At 36.5% G+C, this 15,657-nt stretch overlaps 1 protein-coding gene across 1 annotated transcript in view; it reads left to right on the plus strand.

The window, feature by feature from the left end:
* LOC131039025 (nuclear pore complex protein NUP107) overlaps window positions 1-15,657 on the plus strand; it is a 260,469-nt gene that overhangs the window by 79,754 nt on the left and 165,058 nt on the right. Inside the window, exons 3-4 of the mRNA XM_057971667.2 lie at window positions 1,422-1,491; window positions 2,310-2,425. Coding sequence (XP_057827650.1) covers window positions 1,422-1,491; window positions 2,310-2,425 — 186 coding nt within the window. The remainder of the gene's footprint in view (window positions 1-1,421; window positions 1,492-2,309; window positions 2,426-15,657) is intronic.

A 15,657-nucleotide genomic window follows, 5' to 3' on the forward strand; every position in this document is an offset into this window, starting at 1 on the left:
GGTTTTGGTGGTGAAAGACTGTCCCTAGCTGGTTGGAGTTCAATTGATCAGATTTTCAGTGAATTTTGATTTGTTAGGTGATTGTTGAATTGATTAGAATGAAGATATTTTCAGTATTTGATGTGTGTTTGTTGGTTTTGATGTGGTGTGGTGTGAGTTTTGAGAAGATTAGATTCAATTTTTGAGTGCTAGTGTGGATTTTCTGAGTTCTGGAAATGCTTTTTGTGAGTAGCTGGGAAACATAAATTTGCTCATATCTTTGTGAGATGGATAGCTATAAATCTGGGTATTGTTTAGCTGGGTGACTTTCTTTAGAGCATTCATTTGTGGTGTTTGGAAAAGAACCGATTTTAAAGGCAACAATGCACCTACAAGGAGGCCGTACCATTCCTCTTGACTGGTGTTTTCAGACTGAACTAAAATCTGCAATATCAGAGGTCTGTAATTCCTCGACTGGTGTTTTCAGACTGAACTAAAATCTGCAATATCAGAGGTCTGCAATCTGCATTCTGAGGTGCCCTTGCATCGAATAATGGATGGTTAATGAGAAGAAACAGTTTGGGGTTGATTGGCACTTGCACTTACACTTTCTTGACGAGCTGGAGTGTGTTTGCTGTACATTTGAAGGTCTGAAAATGCAAAGTTTGGTTCATGAATAGGTCTGATAATAATTACTTGAATCTGATTTCAGTTTGTAAATCAATTCTCTTTGATATTGTAATTGAGTTATTTTATGCTTTTATGTAACACCAAGATTTCTCTTGCAATACTATGATATTTTCAATATATGCAAATCATATTGTTGAATGAAACATGGAAACAAACACTTCTTCATTTCTGTCTATTTCTATCAACTAAACAAAAAAAAAATCAGGGGTGGACATTACACTACCTTTGTTTCTGTATACCAAAGTTTGCAGTTTTGGATGTATATAGAGGTCCTTGTCTCCTGGCACTGCCTAAACTATGCATAGAATCATGCATAAACTAACTATAAAGCAAACTGCAAGTTGCATGTATCCTAACATACATTCTTCTTTAAAATACAATCTGTGCACGATTATCTAGAACTATATTGGTGCATGCTTGCAAAGCCATGCACAGTCTATTCATAGTTAGTGGCTATTTGTGTTGCAAGCAGTAGCAAATACAAATGGTTGTATTCTTGCAACAACATTTTGATTTTGTTTATAGAAATTTATCGTGTTATTGTTGATTTGGGATGATTATCTATCTTTGTTGATGTGCTATACTGCAATGTGCTTTGAATACAGAGAGTATTGGTTTTTCTTATATTCTTGGTTGAAAATTTGATTCAAATTTATGCTTCATTTGTTTTGTAAAGTTCAGAACAATGTCTTGTATAACATTGGAAACATATCTGATTCCTTAATTCTTACGTGGGAGGTTGGAAATTGCAGGATTCATTTCATTTGCTGATCTTATACTCCAGTTTGAAACTACTTGTCGGGAGGTGTCTGAACTAATTAGGTAAGTCTGCATATTGTGACATTGAAAATAATCCATGTTGGCAGTCTTAACTCATAAAATAAAAGCTTAAAAGGTAATGAAGGGATTTTAATGCACTGATTGCACAATAGATAAAATGATGGAACAGAATGCAGGGCTGAAGTTGTGTTTTACATTTATAGCATGTTCTGGGCATTTATGAAATTCCTAATTTTTATTGAGTATTATTGTAGTAGAATATGTAGTTTTTGAGCTAATAGATGTTATTTTATTGGAAGAGATGTTATTTCATAGAGTCTCTGTGCAGAATTGTGCTTGTGCTGTAGAGGATTAGAGGTAACAAAGTGTCTGTGAGTAATGAAATATATAGCCTTGCTAAAATTCTTAGCTGGAATAGGATAAATTATAGTGTGTTGCTGGTCAAATGTAAATTACAAATGCCGATCTCATGAATGTTAAACTATAAGTTCGTGCAGTGTTCCTCACAGTTGTGATGTTAGAGGCTCTTCCCTTGGTTTATGTTCTCTGTCATCTAAATTCAATATATTATTTGTCCTTGTTCTAAGTTTTTGCATCATCATGGCTAGCTATGTTTTAATTATAGTGGAGTATGCTTAAAGAAGCAACGGTAAGTTGAAATCAGACCAAGTTTGTGATCAATTAAATTATTTTAAACAAGCTGGCAGGTGAACATTGTTTGTGCAATGTGCTTATCATCTTATGGAGGACATAACATTGCAAGTAATTTGTTTTCCATAACTTAAATGGTCAGATATTTCGTGTATAGAGAGTGAAATCATTTTCTTTCTTGCATGTATTCTTGACATACTTTTCTGTAGAGAAGAGGCTACTGGGAGGCATCGCATAATAGAAGACCGTTTAATGCGACAAAAGGCTCAAATGTTGATTGACGAAGCTGCAACATGGTCACTCCTTTGGTATTTGTTTGGAAAAGGTATTTTCTCTTGTTTTCTAATCGTATTGTGGTAGACTAGAGAGCATAGATTATAATGTTACTTGTGTTGTAATCTGTGCTAGATCATTTTGTGAACTGTTGTGAGTGGGTTTTATGAGTTCTATAAAATGCTTTTTTAGGAAGTCTATTTCTTTTCCTATTGATTATTTTGAGAAAAGGTTTGCTTACATTTATTTAATTGATGGTAGGCATTTTATTTGTAGAATTAACACATGGCATGTAATTGCACACTTATTGAAATTCATTTTCTGGAAATGGGACCTAGATGCTATTTTTGTTTAAAACGATTGCAACATACTTAAAATTTGAGTATAATTAATCACTCTACTGTAGTTGGTGTGATTGACTATTCTTTCTTTTGTTGTCCTAAGTGGAGCAAATTTTGGACATTATTTGGCAGTTTGTAATTGAGCAACGTGCATCTTCTTTTATATTCTTCATTATCTGAAATATCTTACCTTACAATTTGGAGTGTGTCCATGCTTGCTTTGAACATTATCTGGCATTTTATTGTTAGAAACCAATGTATGCATGCTATGCTTTCTATATGTAGAGATGGTGGAATTTTCTTGAACCTAGTTGGCATACTAGGACGATAGAGACTGAGAATGTTGAATTTTGCAAAGGTTATGGAATACCATATTTTGCTTTTCCCCCCCTCTACATGATACTTAAGATCTTATCATTATAAAAATATATACAACAGTAAGAGTGATCCTAGGGGGATCACACTGTATTATATTAACCGAAAAAAACTGAGTACATACATCTGAGATGTCCAAATATGAATCTGAGTGAAAACGTATTCAACAGCATATCTCAAAAGACCATTACAAAAAGTATTACCAGACCTCAACTTTGACATGACCAAAAGTCCTCTATGATTGTCAACCAGCAGCAAGATTAGATCTCACACCCAATCGACATATTCTGGAAATTAAAAGGTATAACAGAACGCTGCCAACCACAGACAAGCACATTTTCCATTTGTAGACAACACTGGAGGTAAGTAGATTTAAATCATGCTCACATGATCACATCAGTTGGTTAATCTCCTATATACCTGCCAACAAATCCTTCAAGTTTTCTGTGTTAAAGTTCAGAATCAGAAGATTATTAAGTCATTACATCTAGGTCAACTAATGATTGTTATGTCTAGTTTATTTCTAATTCCATAGTGCACTTGTAGGTATAATATTTTAAAATGGATGTGATGCTTCCATAGTTCTCATGAATTAATACAAATTAGAGAAGATCATATATGTAAGCATATTACAATGAGTAATAAATGCAACGCTCCAAAATTCTAGCTTTTATGTAGGAATGTGTATATGAGGGATTGAATCTTTTTTGTGGATTTATCTGGTTTAAACAATTGGTAACTACTCTCCTATACAAAATTTAAGTACTATTGTTATATTACATATTTTGACTTTCACATTTTAGTATCAATTTTCCTATCTTTTTATACATTTATTAATATTTTAATATAATTAGTGCTTTATTATGTTTTAGATCTTATATGTTGTTTCGTATCTTTAACAATGTTGAGGGAGGTCTTGACGTGCGTTTTGTGATCACGCCAAACATAGAATAAAGTTTCCCAACAGTCACCTTATCCTCTCTTGATCAAAATCATGTGTATGCTAAGATTGCATGAAGATCATACAATTACTCCAAGGTTCCAATTGCGTACTAGCGACTTTCTAATGGATACAGGCTTGTTTGGCTTTGATGTTTGTTGGTAATCCAAGGGCTTACGTTTGGATCATTCTTTCACTTCTTTGTTGTGGCTGGAACTTCATCATTGGATATAGCAATTATGTGATGCTTCTACTTAGAAAGAACTGAACTGGAATGAACTGAAATTAAAGGGGAAAGGTGTTGATGAATAGCTTCGATCGAATCCTCAATAATCGAATTTGCTATCAAATGTGTAAAGGGCCTTTGGCCTTACACATTTAATATCCGACTTTTATATATTTTCGAGTTTCGTATTTTAATAAAACGGTTTGCTTAAATAATCCGCCACCTTCAAAAAGTCGTGTTCTTTATATCATGTCCGATATGAACCAAGAGACGTGATGATTTGCAAAGAGGCCGACTATTGGAAAGTCGCATTGCTTGGATGCACACCTAGTTCGATATAAAGTTCGGATCATTTCTCATGTTCAAGGACATACGGTGAAGAAGACAATCATTTCAGATCACAGCAGGTTCGATATATTATATAGCAGTCCGATTCATTCCTCCAGCAGATCGACTTACAGCAGATCATTTATCCTTCATTGCAGATCGATAATTATCTGTGTGATAGTTACTGCAGTACATAATTCTACAGCAGATTGTATTACTTATTGCAATCAAGGGTGAATCCATTTTTGTCATATTGCTTCAAAGAGTAAAGCAATTCATTGTAAAGACAGATGTCATATTATTGAAAGTAATTGAGATACTTTGTTGCTGGGTTTTTCTACCTTCAAGAGGAAGGTTTTCCCAGGATAATAATTGTGCAATTGTGTGAATTATAATTTATCTAATCTGATTACTATAACTTAACATGGTATCAGAGCCACGGTGAAAGAAGATCGTGATCAGATTCTATACAACTTCTAAGTATTCTCTCCTCTCTCTCCGTCGAGCAGTACCTCTAAGTCTCGAAAATGGTGAACGGTCTTAAAGTCGAAGATAGGCTTAAAGGCACATCTAACTTCACCTCATGGAAGTTTAGAGTGCTCATCGCACTTGAAAAAAATGATCTTCTTCAATTCATAGAGGAAAAGGATTTATCTGAACCTGAAGATCATGAGGAGAAACTACAATTCAAGAAGAATGCAATCAAAGCAAAGAAGACATTAATCGACTCCGTGAGGGATCATTTGGTACCTCTCATTTCCAAGATGACAACTGCGAGAGATATGTTCAAGACCTTGGAGGGTTTATATGAGATTAACAATGTAAGTAGGGCTCTTGCCTTGAGATAGCAAATCCACCAAGTGAAGATGGCAAAAGGAGATTCAATCATCACCTACTTCATGAAAATTTCAGAATTGAGAGATCAACTATGCGCAATTGGGGATCAAGTGATAGATAAAGACCTTGTTATGCTAGCCTTGAATGGTCTGCCTCGTTCATGGGAGCCATTTATCCAAAGCATAAGTGGAAGGTCAAAATTACCTAAGTTTGACTGACTCCGTGCAAATTGTATTCAAGAAGAATCAAGATTGACTACCAGAGGAATCGTCAAGAATTCTCAAAATGAAGATACACATGTTCTTGCCACTCAATCTACCAAGAAACGAAAGTATTGGAAGAAGGGCAACTTCAAAAAGTAGCGAGATTTCAAATCAGATTCTGCACCTGATTCTAGGAAGAGGAAGAAAGATCTCTCTCGCATCCAGTGTTTTAGGTGTGACAAGTTTGGTCACTTTGCAAAGGATTGTTTGACAAGACCTAATCATCAAGGAGCAAACATCAATGAAGTCTCATCTCAGAAGGAGAATGAAGATAACTCCAATGGTTTTCTTTTCATATCAGCATTATCAAGCAATGTTCCTATAGACAGTGATACATGGTTAATTGATAGTAGAGCCTCTCGACATATCACCAGTCATCGGGAGCACCTATCTGATCTAGTGGAGAAAGAGTCACATTTCCAAGTCATTATTGGGGATGATGCTTGCTATGCTGTAAGAGGAGTTGGTGCTACATCTCTAAAACTTGAATCTAGAGTTTCGCTACACCTAAGTGATGTATTGATCGTACCAGGGATCAAGAGAAACCTTGTGTGTATTTAAGCCTTGCAGGATAAGGGATATCAAATTGCATTTTCTGAAGGAAGAGTTCTTGCTTGGCCTAAGAACTCCAGCATCAAGACTGCTCGTGTGATCGGAAATCGACATGAGAGTTTATACAAACTCTCCACTCTCTCAGTTCAAGCTCTTATTCATGATTCTTCCAGTTCCAGTGAACTCTGGCACAAAAGACTTGGACATCTTCACTTTAGGGCTCTTCCATCTTTGGTAAAGATGGTAAAAGGTATTCCTAAACTTATTCATGTAAATAATAGTACTTGTAAAGGTTGTGCTATGGGTAAAAATATTAAAAGTCCTTTTCATAGCAGTGAAAGCAGGTCTAAAGAAATACTAGATCTTGTACATTCAGATTTATGTTGTCCAATGTCAATTCCATCCCTAAGTGGATGTTTGTATTATGTAACTTTAATAGATAACTACTCTAAGAAGACTTGGATTTATTTTTTAAGGTCTAAAGAGTCTGATGAAGTCCTAGGTAGGTTTAAAGAGTTTAAAGCTCTTGTAGAAAATATATCTGGAAAGAAAATCAAAATTCTAAGGTCTGATAATGGAGGTGAATACACCTCGGGTAGCTTTCGTGATTTCTGTATCGAGGTAGGGATCAAGAGGGAGTTCTGTGTTCCTTACAACCTCCAACAAAATGGGGTTGCTGAAAGGAAGAACAAATCTATAGTTGAAGCTGCAAAAGCTATGATTCATGATCAAGACCTTCAAATTTTTCTATGAGCGGAAGCCTCTAGAACAACATTGTATGTTTAGAATAGATGTCCCCATCGGATATTAGAAAATATGACTCCTGAAGAAGCCTTCTCAGGTATCAAGCTCAATATCAGCCACCTGAGAATATTGGTTGTCCTGTGTATGTTCATATTCCCAAGGACAAGAGAACCAAGTTGGAGCCTTCTGGCAAGAGAGGAATACTTAAGTGAAACCTCCAAAGCCTACCGTATTTACATTCCTGGACAGAAGCAAATAGAGGTTAGCAGGGACGTCACATTTGAGGAAGATGTTGCATTCAGGAAATCAAAGGGCTCATGCATGGAGATAGATGATGAGACTCCTCAAGACGTGGATGTTGATCATGCTCTTGAGATTCAGAGGGAGACTACAAAACCTGATATGAGTAATGATCCAGTTGAACCCTTGGATCCCATTGATGGGCCCAGAGATATTGTTGTGTCTTCAAAGAGATCTCTTTGGGTGCGAAACAATATGCAAGAAGTAGAACAATTTGTCGCTCCTAGAGGAACATTCAAATAAAGCAAAAGACCATAGATTTTCTGGTTATGTTGCATTAATGTGTAATCTTATTGAGTCTGAACCTTCTAGTGTAGAGGAAGCCGCAAAACAACAAGTTTGGAAAGATGCAATGAATGAGGAGTATCAATCCATTCTCAAGAACAATGTTTGGGATATTGTGCCTAGACCAAAAGGGAAGTCTGTTGTATCCTCCAAGTGGTTGTACAAGATAAAACATGCAGCTGATGGTAGCATTGAAAAGTATAAGGCTAGATTTGTGGCTCGTGGCTTCTCTCAACAAGAGGTAATAGACTACGAAGAAACATTTACCCTTGTTGCTCGCTATACTTCCTTTAGAACCATCATTGCTATTGCAACAACTAAGGGATGGAAGTTGCATCAGATGGATATGAAGACTGCTTTTATCAATGGCGTGATTGAAGAAGAAGTCTACATCGAGCAACCTGAGGGGTTCGTGATTCATGGGAAAGAGTCTCATGTGTGTAAATTGAAGAAAGCCCTATATGGTCTTAAACATGTTCCTCGGGCTTGGCATGAAAGAATTGACAGATACATAGTGGGTTTGGGTTTTTGCAAGAATGATGCTGGTCCAAACTTTTACTTCAAGGTATTCAATGGTGATATGTTGATCTTGGTACTTTATGTTGATGACCTATTTGTTACCGGAGAAGATCATCTCATTGATAGATGTAAGGAGTTGACTTCCGAATTTGAGATGAAGGACTTAGGACTTATGCACTTCTTTCTAGGGTTGGAGGTGTGGCAAAGGTCCAATGGGATTATCATAAGTCAAGGAAAATACACCATTGATATCTTGAAGAGATTTGGAATTACAGATTGTAAGTCTATGTCCACACCCATGGAAAGTAACTTGAAGAAATTAAGGGAAGCTGCAGCTAGTTCAGATCTTGTGGACCCTACTATGTACATGCAATTGATTGGGTCCCTAATGTATCTAGTTAACACTAGACCAGATATTTGTTATGTAGTGAGTGCACTTAGTCAGTTCATGCGTGAACCTAGACAGATACATCTAGTTGCAGTCAAGCATATCTTGAGATACTTGCGTGGCACAGTTGGATATGGCTTGAAATACTCTTTCAGTATGGACCTGATTCTTGAAGGATATTTTGACTCTGATTTGTAGGAAGTGTTACTGATTGGAAGAGCACTTTTGGTTGTTGCTTCAGTTTGGGATTTGCTATGATTTCCTAGTGTAGCAAGAAGCAATCTTCAGTAGCTCTGAGCACTGCAGAGGCAGAATACATTGCAGCATGTGTAGCAACTCGCGAAGCAGTGTGGCTTCGTAAACTCCTTGCAGGATTGTTTGGTCAATCATTGGAGCCTACCATCATACATTGTGATAGCCAAAGCTGTGTGAAGCTTTCAGTCAATCCCGTGTTTCATGAGAGAACAAAGCATGTAGAGATTCAATACCACTATATCAGAGATATGGTACAAAGGAATGCTGTTCAGTTGAGATACATTTGTAGTGAGGAACAGACGGTTGACATTTTCACCAAGCCTCTTGCGAAAGTGAAATTTGTACATTTTCGAGACAAGATTGGAATTGTGGAAAATGAAGCTCTTGCTGAGAGGGAGTCTCAATATGTATTATGATGCATTCTTCTCTGTGACAAAAGTTTGAGGTGCAAGCCCTTGTTTTGCATTCTTCTTTGTGAGGGAAGTTTAAGGTATCAACCCTTGTTATGCATTCTTCTCTGTGAGAGAAGTTTGAGGTATCAGCCCTTGTTATGCATTCTTCTTTGCGAGAGAAGTTTGAGGTATCAACCCTTGTAGTGCATTCTTCTCTGTGAGAGAAGTTTGAGGTTCCAGCCCTTGTTCCACCCTCTGCGAGCAGGTATGGTGGATTCACCCTCTACGAGTAGGTATGGTGAATGTCATGTGAGAGACTTCATGACTTAGCATTTGTGTACACTCACTCTTTGGGAGTGACCATAACTATGTAACTCAGATGTTAAAAAAGGATTCCTCCCTAGCTAAGAGGGAGTGTTGATGAATAGCTTCGGTCGAATCCTCAATAAACATTTAATATCCGACTTTTATATATTTTTCGAGTTTCGTATTTTAATAGAACGGTTTGCTTAAATAATCCGCCACCTTCAAAAAGTTGTGCTCTTTATATCATGTCCAATATGAACCAAGAGACGTGATGATTTGCAAAGAGGTCGACTATTGGAAAGTCGCATTGCTTGGATGCACACCCAGTTCGATATAAAGTTCGGATCATTTCTGATGTTAAAGGACATACAGTGAAGAAGACAATCACGTCAGATCACAGCAGGTTCGATATATTATATCGCAGTCCGATTCACTCCTCCAGCAGATCGACTTACAGCAGATCATTTATCCTTCATTGCAGATCGACTTACAGTAGATCATTTATCCTTCATTGCAGATCGATAATTATCTGTGTGATAGTTACTGCAGTACATAATTCTACAACAGATTGTATTACTTATTGTAGTCTAGGGTGAATCCATTTTTGTCATATTGCTTCAAAGAGTAAAGCAATTCATTGTAAAGATAGATGTCATATTATTGAAAGTAATTGAGATACTTTGTTGTTGGGTTTTTCTACCTTCAAGAGGAAGGTTTTCCTAGGATAATAACTGTGCAATTGTGTGAATTATAATTTATCTAATCTGATTACTATAACTTGACAAAAGGGTTTAGGAAGACTAAGCTAAATTTAAGAACTCAATAGATAGCAATGCTTCGGATGAGATCAACTGCACTTCACTTCACCACTAGAAGACAACTACATGAAGCGGGTGCAATCTTCAAAGGTTGTGCTTGAAGGATTTTAAACCATTGATGAACACCATCAGAGAACAATATTCATCCCACAATTCAGATTAAGCGCGCACATAAAATAACTCAGTCCAACCTTGCACTGTTCATAAAAATCATCTATCAACAAAACGTATGAGCAAGCAATGTTCACCTTAAAACACTGCAATCAACTTTGTTTATCTAATTGCTTGGAAAATAAAATTCTACTATGTGAGGAAGGTGAAACCATGCAAGTTTTGAAAAATAACTTAAGTGAACACCATCAGAGAACAATGTATCACTGTTATTATCTCAATAACTTATTGCAACAATTTCATACAAATCTCCTTGCTTTACAAATGAAGGGGTCACCTCCTTATATAGGCCTCCAGCTTTGATTACATGCAAACCCTAATTAGGGTTTGACCCAAAAGATTCCACACACATGATGCAACAAGGTGGGAATAAACGTGAAATGCCCATCATGCCCATTATGAATTAATTGCATTCTTGCCAAAAATGGCGTTCACTGTGCATTAAATTTACCATTTTAAAAAAATTGCCCAATGTGCATTGAATGCACCATCACTTCCAAAATCGGTTACATGCAAAAGATGGTCCACCACTGCATTAAATACGATGGCTGCCATACAATGAATTAGCCGCCACCTTGGTCAAATATTCTAGCAATGAATGCGCTACTATGCCTTCATTTACTTAATAGATTCTCACCATGCAAATGGACCCCGTCGTCATTTATAATTTTCCTGGTTGTGCTTCATTAATATGAAATATTCTATTTGCATGTCGCCAACTCATCCTTTACAAGAATCTTTCCATTCCGAGCTCACAAAAGACATTTTGGAAGATTTTCCTGCCTTGGAAGAATTTTAATAGATTTATCCGCTCTTGCAGGAATCTTGCACATTTGGAATTCTTGTGGAGAGAAATTTCTCGAAGAGAGATTTTTTTTGTCCTGAAGGAATTTTTTTGCCTTCTAGTTCATACTTCATCCTGAAGGAAGGTTTTCCTGACCACTGAGGTCATTTTTTTCGCGCTTAAGGAATTTTGTCAACCTGAGAGGAAGGAATTTTTGAAATTTTCCTCCCAAATCATGTTTTTTGTATTTTCTACTTGTCCTGGAGTGCATTTGCCAGGAAGTGGAGGAATTCTAAAAATGAGACTTTTCTTCTTTGATTTCATTTTGGCACCCATTCCTTTCCTAGAGCATATTTTCTCCATGGTGAAGGAATTTTGATGTGGACGAAAAATTCCTCCTTAACCTCATTTTGGTGCCCAATCTTGACCTTGGTTCTACTTTACCCCTGAGGAAGGAATTTCTTCAATCCTTAGCCAAATTTCACATTTTCCAAGAATTCTGTCTTGAAGGAAGGAATTTTTAATATAGTCAATTTTTCACTTTCTTGGAATTTTGTCCCGAAGGAAGGAATTTCCAACACTTTTCTGTCCTGAGGGAAGGAATTTCTGACACTTAGTCAATTTTTCACTTTTTCCAAGAATTTCTTCATCTCGGGTGTAATTTTCTGGGAAGAAATTTTTTGATCAATTTATCATCTTTCCTATTTTTTAGGAATTTTTACAATTTTGAGCTTCAAAATTCAAGAGAGAGAAAATTCTTTCCCTTAGCCAATTTCTCATTCATCTTGAAATTTCTTCATCTTTGATGAATTTCTATCCCTGGGAGAGGAATCTTGAATTTCTTCCATGCTTGAAATTCCACGCCTTCCTTACAATCATGGGCGCTATTTCTTCCTTGTGGAGGAATTCCTATTTTCTTCCTGGATCAATCATTCCAATTCAACCTTGGGCGCTAAATTCATGTCATGGAGACATTTTGCTTGAGGAGGAAAATTCCTTCTGACCCCATGTCTAGTGCTCTATACCTTTACCTGGGCGCTCGATTGACCCTGTGGAGGAATTCTTCCTTGGGAAGAAATTCCTCCTCCTCCTTAGTTTGGCGCTCATCTCCTTAGACTGGGTGTTGGAATGGTATGCCACATGAATTTTGACCAAGGAAAAAAATTCCTCCACAACCCCTATTTGGAGCTCTCCACCTCTGCCTAGGTGCTAAAACCATGTTGTGCAGGAATTTGGGTTTGGGAGGAAAATTCCTCCACACCCCCATTTTGGAGCTCTCTACCTCTGCCTGGGCGTTAAAACCATGTTGTGGAGGATTTTTGTGTGAAGGAGAATTCCTCCATGGGGTCACTTTAGCGCCCATGCAATTCTTGGAATGCCTTTTCCATGGGATGAAGAATTCTTGTTTGATTTTCTCTAGACTTAGCCATTTTTGCCCTTTCCAGATTGGGATGCCATTTTTGGATTTTGAAGTGATTTTTCTTGCCTTAGAAGATTTTTCAAGCTTTTCCACTTCAGGAAGGAATTCTACACAGTCATTTTTTTGATCAACTGTCTACTTTTTGACTTTCTGAATTTAGCCATGGATTTTTCAGGAATGTTCAATCTTCAGTGTTAGGACCCCTGCTTGTGAAGAACCTGCTAGAAATAGTAAGTACTTCAAAATGTCAAAATTAGGGCAAATCGGGGTGAGATGACACTCACTAAAAATAGAAACTTACTAAAGATAGAAATTGTTAAAAATAGTAATTTTGAATTTTTGGCAAACTAAAGACAAGGGAAGCAGTGAAATCCCTAAAAAATAGGAACTTTCTAAAAATAGAAAGTTTCTCAGAATTCGCTCAAATTTAACTGGTAGGTTCCTTGAAGGGCCCTGATTCCAATGCAATGTTCAATTTTTCGAAAACCCTAAAAGTAAGGCTTCAAATCTAAGTTTGAAGGGCAAAACCCTAAAATGGACCAAACGAGTTCCAGACTTAGCCAAATTTGCTCAAACGACTTGCAAACCTGATCAAATTTACCCAAAACACTTGCAAATTGTGGACACCGAAGAGACTGCTGCAAAAAGACCCAAAGAACAGAAACCAAAAGACCAAAAGGACCTAAAAAGCAGGGGGTCCTCATTGGCAATGGGGTGATGTGTGAAAATGTCACAACAGGAGGTACTATGATTTAAATTGTGGTCATGTCAATTAGTTAATCCCTTTATATTGTATTTGCCAGTAAGCATTTGATTATTTTCCTCCATAAACATTGCCTGTGGGGGAATTTCGAAACCTTTTAGAGTGTAAAACCTGAAAAAGGTTTTATTAAATTGTCTTTATATCTAGTTTCAATGAGTAATCATCTTCAGCTTATTTATTATTAAATAGTGCAAGTCAAAAAGTAGTAGTTGTAATTAGGATGATATTTGGAACGCAATTATGTGTTCATGAAGTTATACAAAGTAGAGAATATTATAGATCTAAGTATATCGGAATGAGGACTATGAATGCAAGTTTCAGAAATTGTAGCTTTCAGAGAGGAGTGGATATTTTATGGACTTTTATCTATGATGTGGAGATGTTTCATGTAAACAGTTTCAAGCTATAGCCTGCTCCAGATTTATAAGTACCATTGAGATGTTATTTCCTTTCCTTTAAAAAATACATGGATTTTTATTTTGTGTTTTTGTATGTTTTTATAAAAAGGTTAAGTTTTTGTTATTGAAGAAGGGGACAAGCCTCACTAGTACAATGTGCTACATGAAAATGAGAATGTAACTGGAATATGACAGACAGGACAACAAATCCTAAATTACTTATTAAGTAGCCATTATTCAGTCTTCAGCTCTATTAAGATAAAAATACTGGAATAATCTAAAGACTTGGAACCACATGTTTTGAAAAAATGTATGGAATTGTTTTTTAGGATTTATTTTTCTCTTTCATATGAGATTTATATCAGACTTATAATCTTAATAAATGAGAAACATAGAAGTAAATCAGCAAAAATGGAAATAAGATTAATCACACATTATGATTGCTTTTAAAAGCATATTGATGAGTTGTTGCAATTTATTCAACAAATTCACACTACTTTGTGAGATTCTACATCTCTTGCACCTGCTACACTGATAGGGATCACATTAGATTCTCTACAGTGGGACTATTTGTCTTCCTGATCCATCTCATTGGGATGGCTACTTTTTACACGTTTAGAATCTTATAGTCTAAATTTTGATGAGAGTTCCATGGAGTTTCAAGGATAAGGGGGAACAAGGGCCAAGATTTAGGGATGGTGGGGGGATGACAGTGCAAATAGATATTATATTTGAACGATAAGTTATAAAACAATGTATAAGGAATGACAAATGAAACTTTGAAATTTTAGACACATTGCATTGAATGATTAAATTGCCAAATAACAAGGTATTTGTATTATAGTCATTCCAAATGATGATTATATTTAAAATTCAGATACAATTGACCACTGTCCCAATGCCTCTAGTCATCCCCAAAGTCTGCACCAAAATCCTCATCACTCAAGATATTGGACTTGTTGAGTTCAAGCTTTTCTAAACCAATATAAACCAACTTTGTCTGTGTGGCATTATAATTAACCTGTGCTAGCTTCTTTGGCACTACACCCCGACGGTAGTTGGACTTTACTTGCGCATAAGCATGTTATGGTCAATAAGACACTATATATAACTACAAACTTATCCACCTCCTAGAGGTAAGCCTGTTTCTTTAAATAGAGTGGATGAAGCTGTAAGTAGAACAAATCCTCTAAACAACAAGAGGACTAGAAACCTAATGTTTTGAATTGTAGACTGTAGTTGTACAGTATTTTGAGTTGTGATTTTTTCTAAGTTGCCGGTACGGGTGTGGGTATGTCCGTACAAAAAAATGTAAAAATCATAAATATATACATGTATGCAGCCTAAAGAGTAGAAACAAAAATTAAATTTAGAATCCCAAATATCATCCATATGCTAAACAAAACTTGGAACTATCATATATGATATAAATATAACAAATTTTCAGTGTTCCACGGGCGTTGGGGACGGGGGGACCAAGGGCCTAAGTTTGGGGATGGTGGCGGGGTGGTGGTGCTGATATAGTTATACATATACATATAGTAGTTGAAAAACTAGTTTTGAAAAGATATATGACAGTATTACAGTATAAGAATTACATTTTCAAATGAGACTAGGAAATTTGAAATACTAAATCTAAATACCAATTACCAAGATTTCTAAGTTGTGTTGTTTATATGGAGCCTAATCAGAATCGGAGGTTAGATTTTCCCTACTTCTATCGGTGCGGTTTCCCCCCATATTTTTCAACAGGGGTTTGGGGGCAACGCCCCCAAGTTGGGGTCAAGGGGCATCACCCCTTGCGTTTTCTAAAGGCGTCGGGTGTTATTTTTCTATTGGCCCACGTCCAATTAGAGTTACCCCTTAACCCCCAAAAAACT

Source organism: Cryptomeria japonica, chromosome 6 (genome assembly GCF_030272615.1).
Source record: "Cryptomeria japonica chromosome 6, Sugi_1.0, whole genome shotgun sequence".
NCBI classification, from domain to species: domain Eukaryota; kingdom Viridiplantae; phylum Streptophyta; class Pinopsida; order Cupressales; family Cupressaceae; genus Cryptomeria; species Cryptomeria japonica.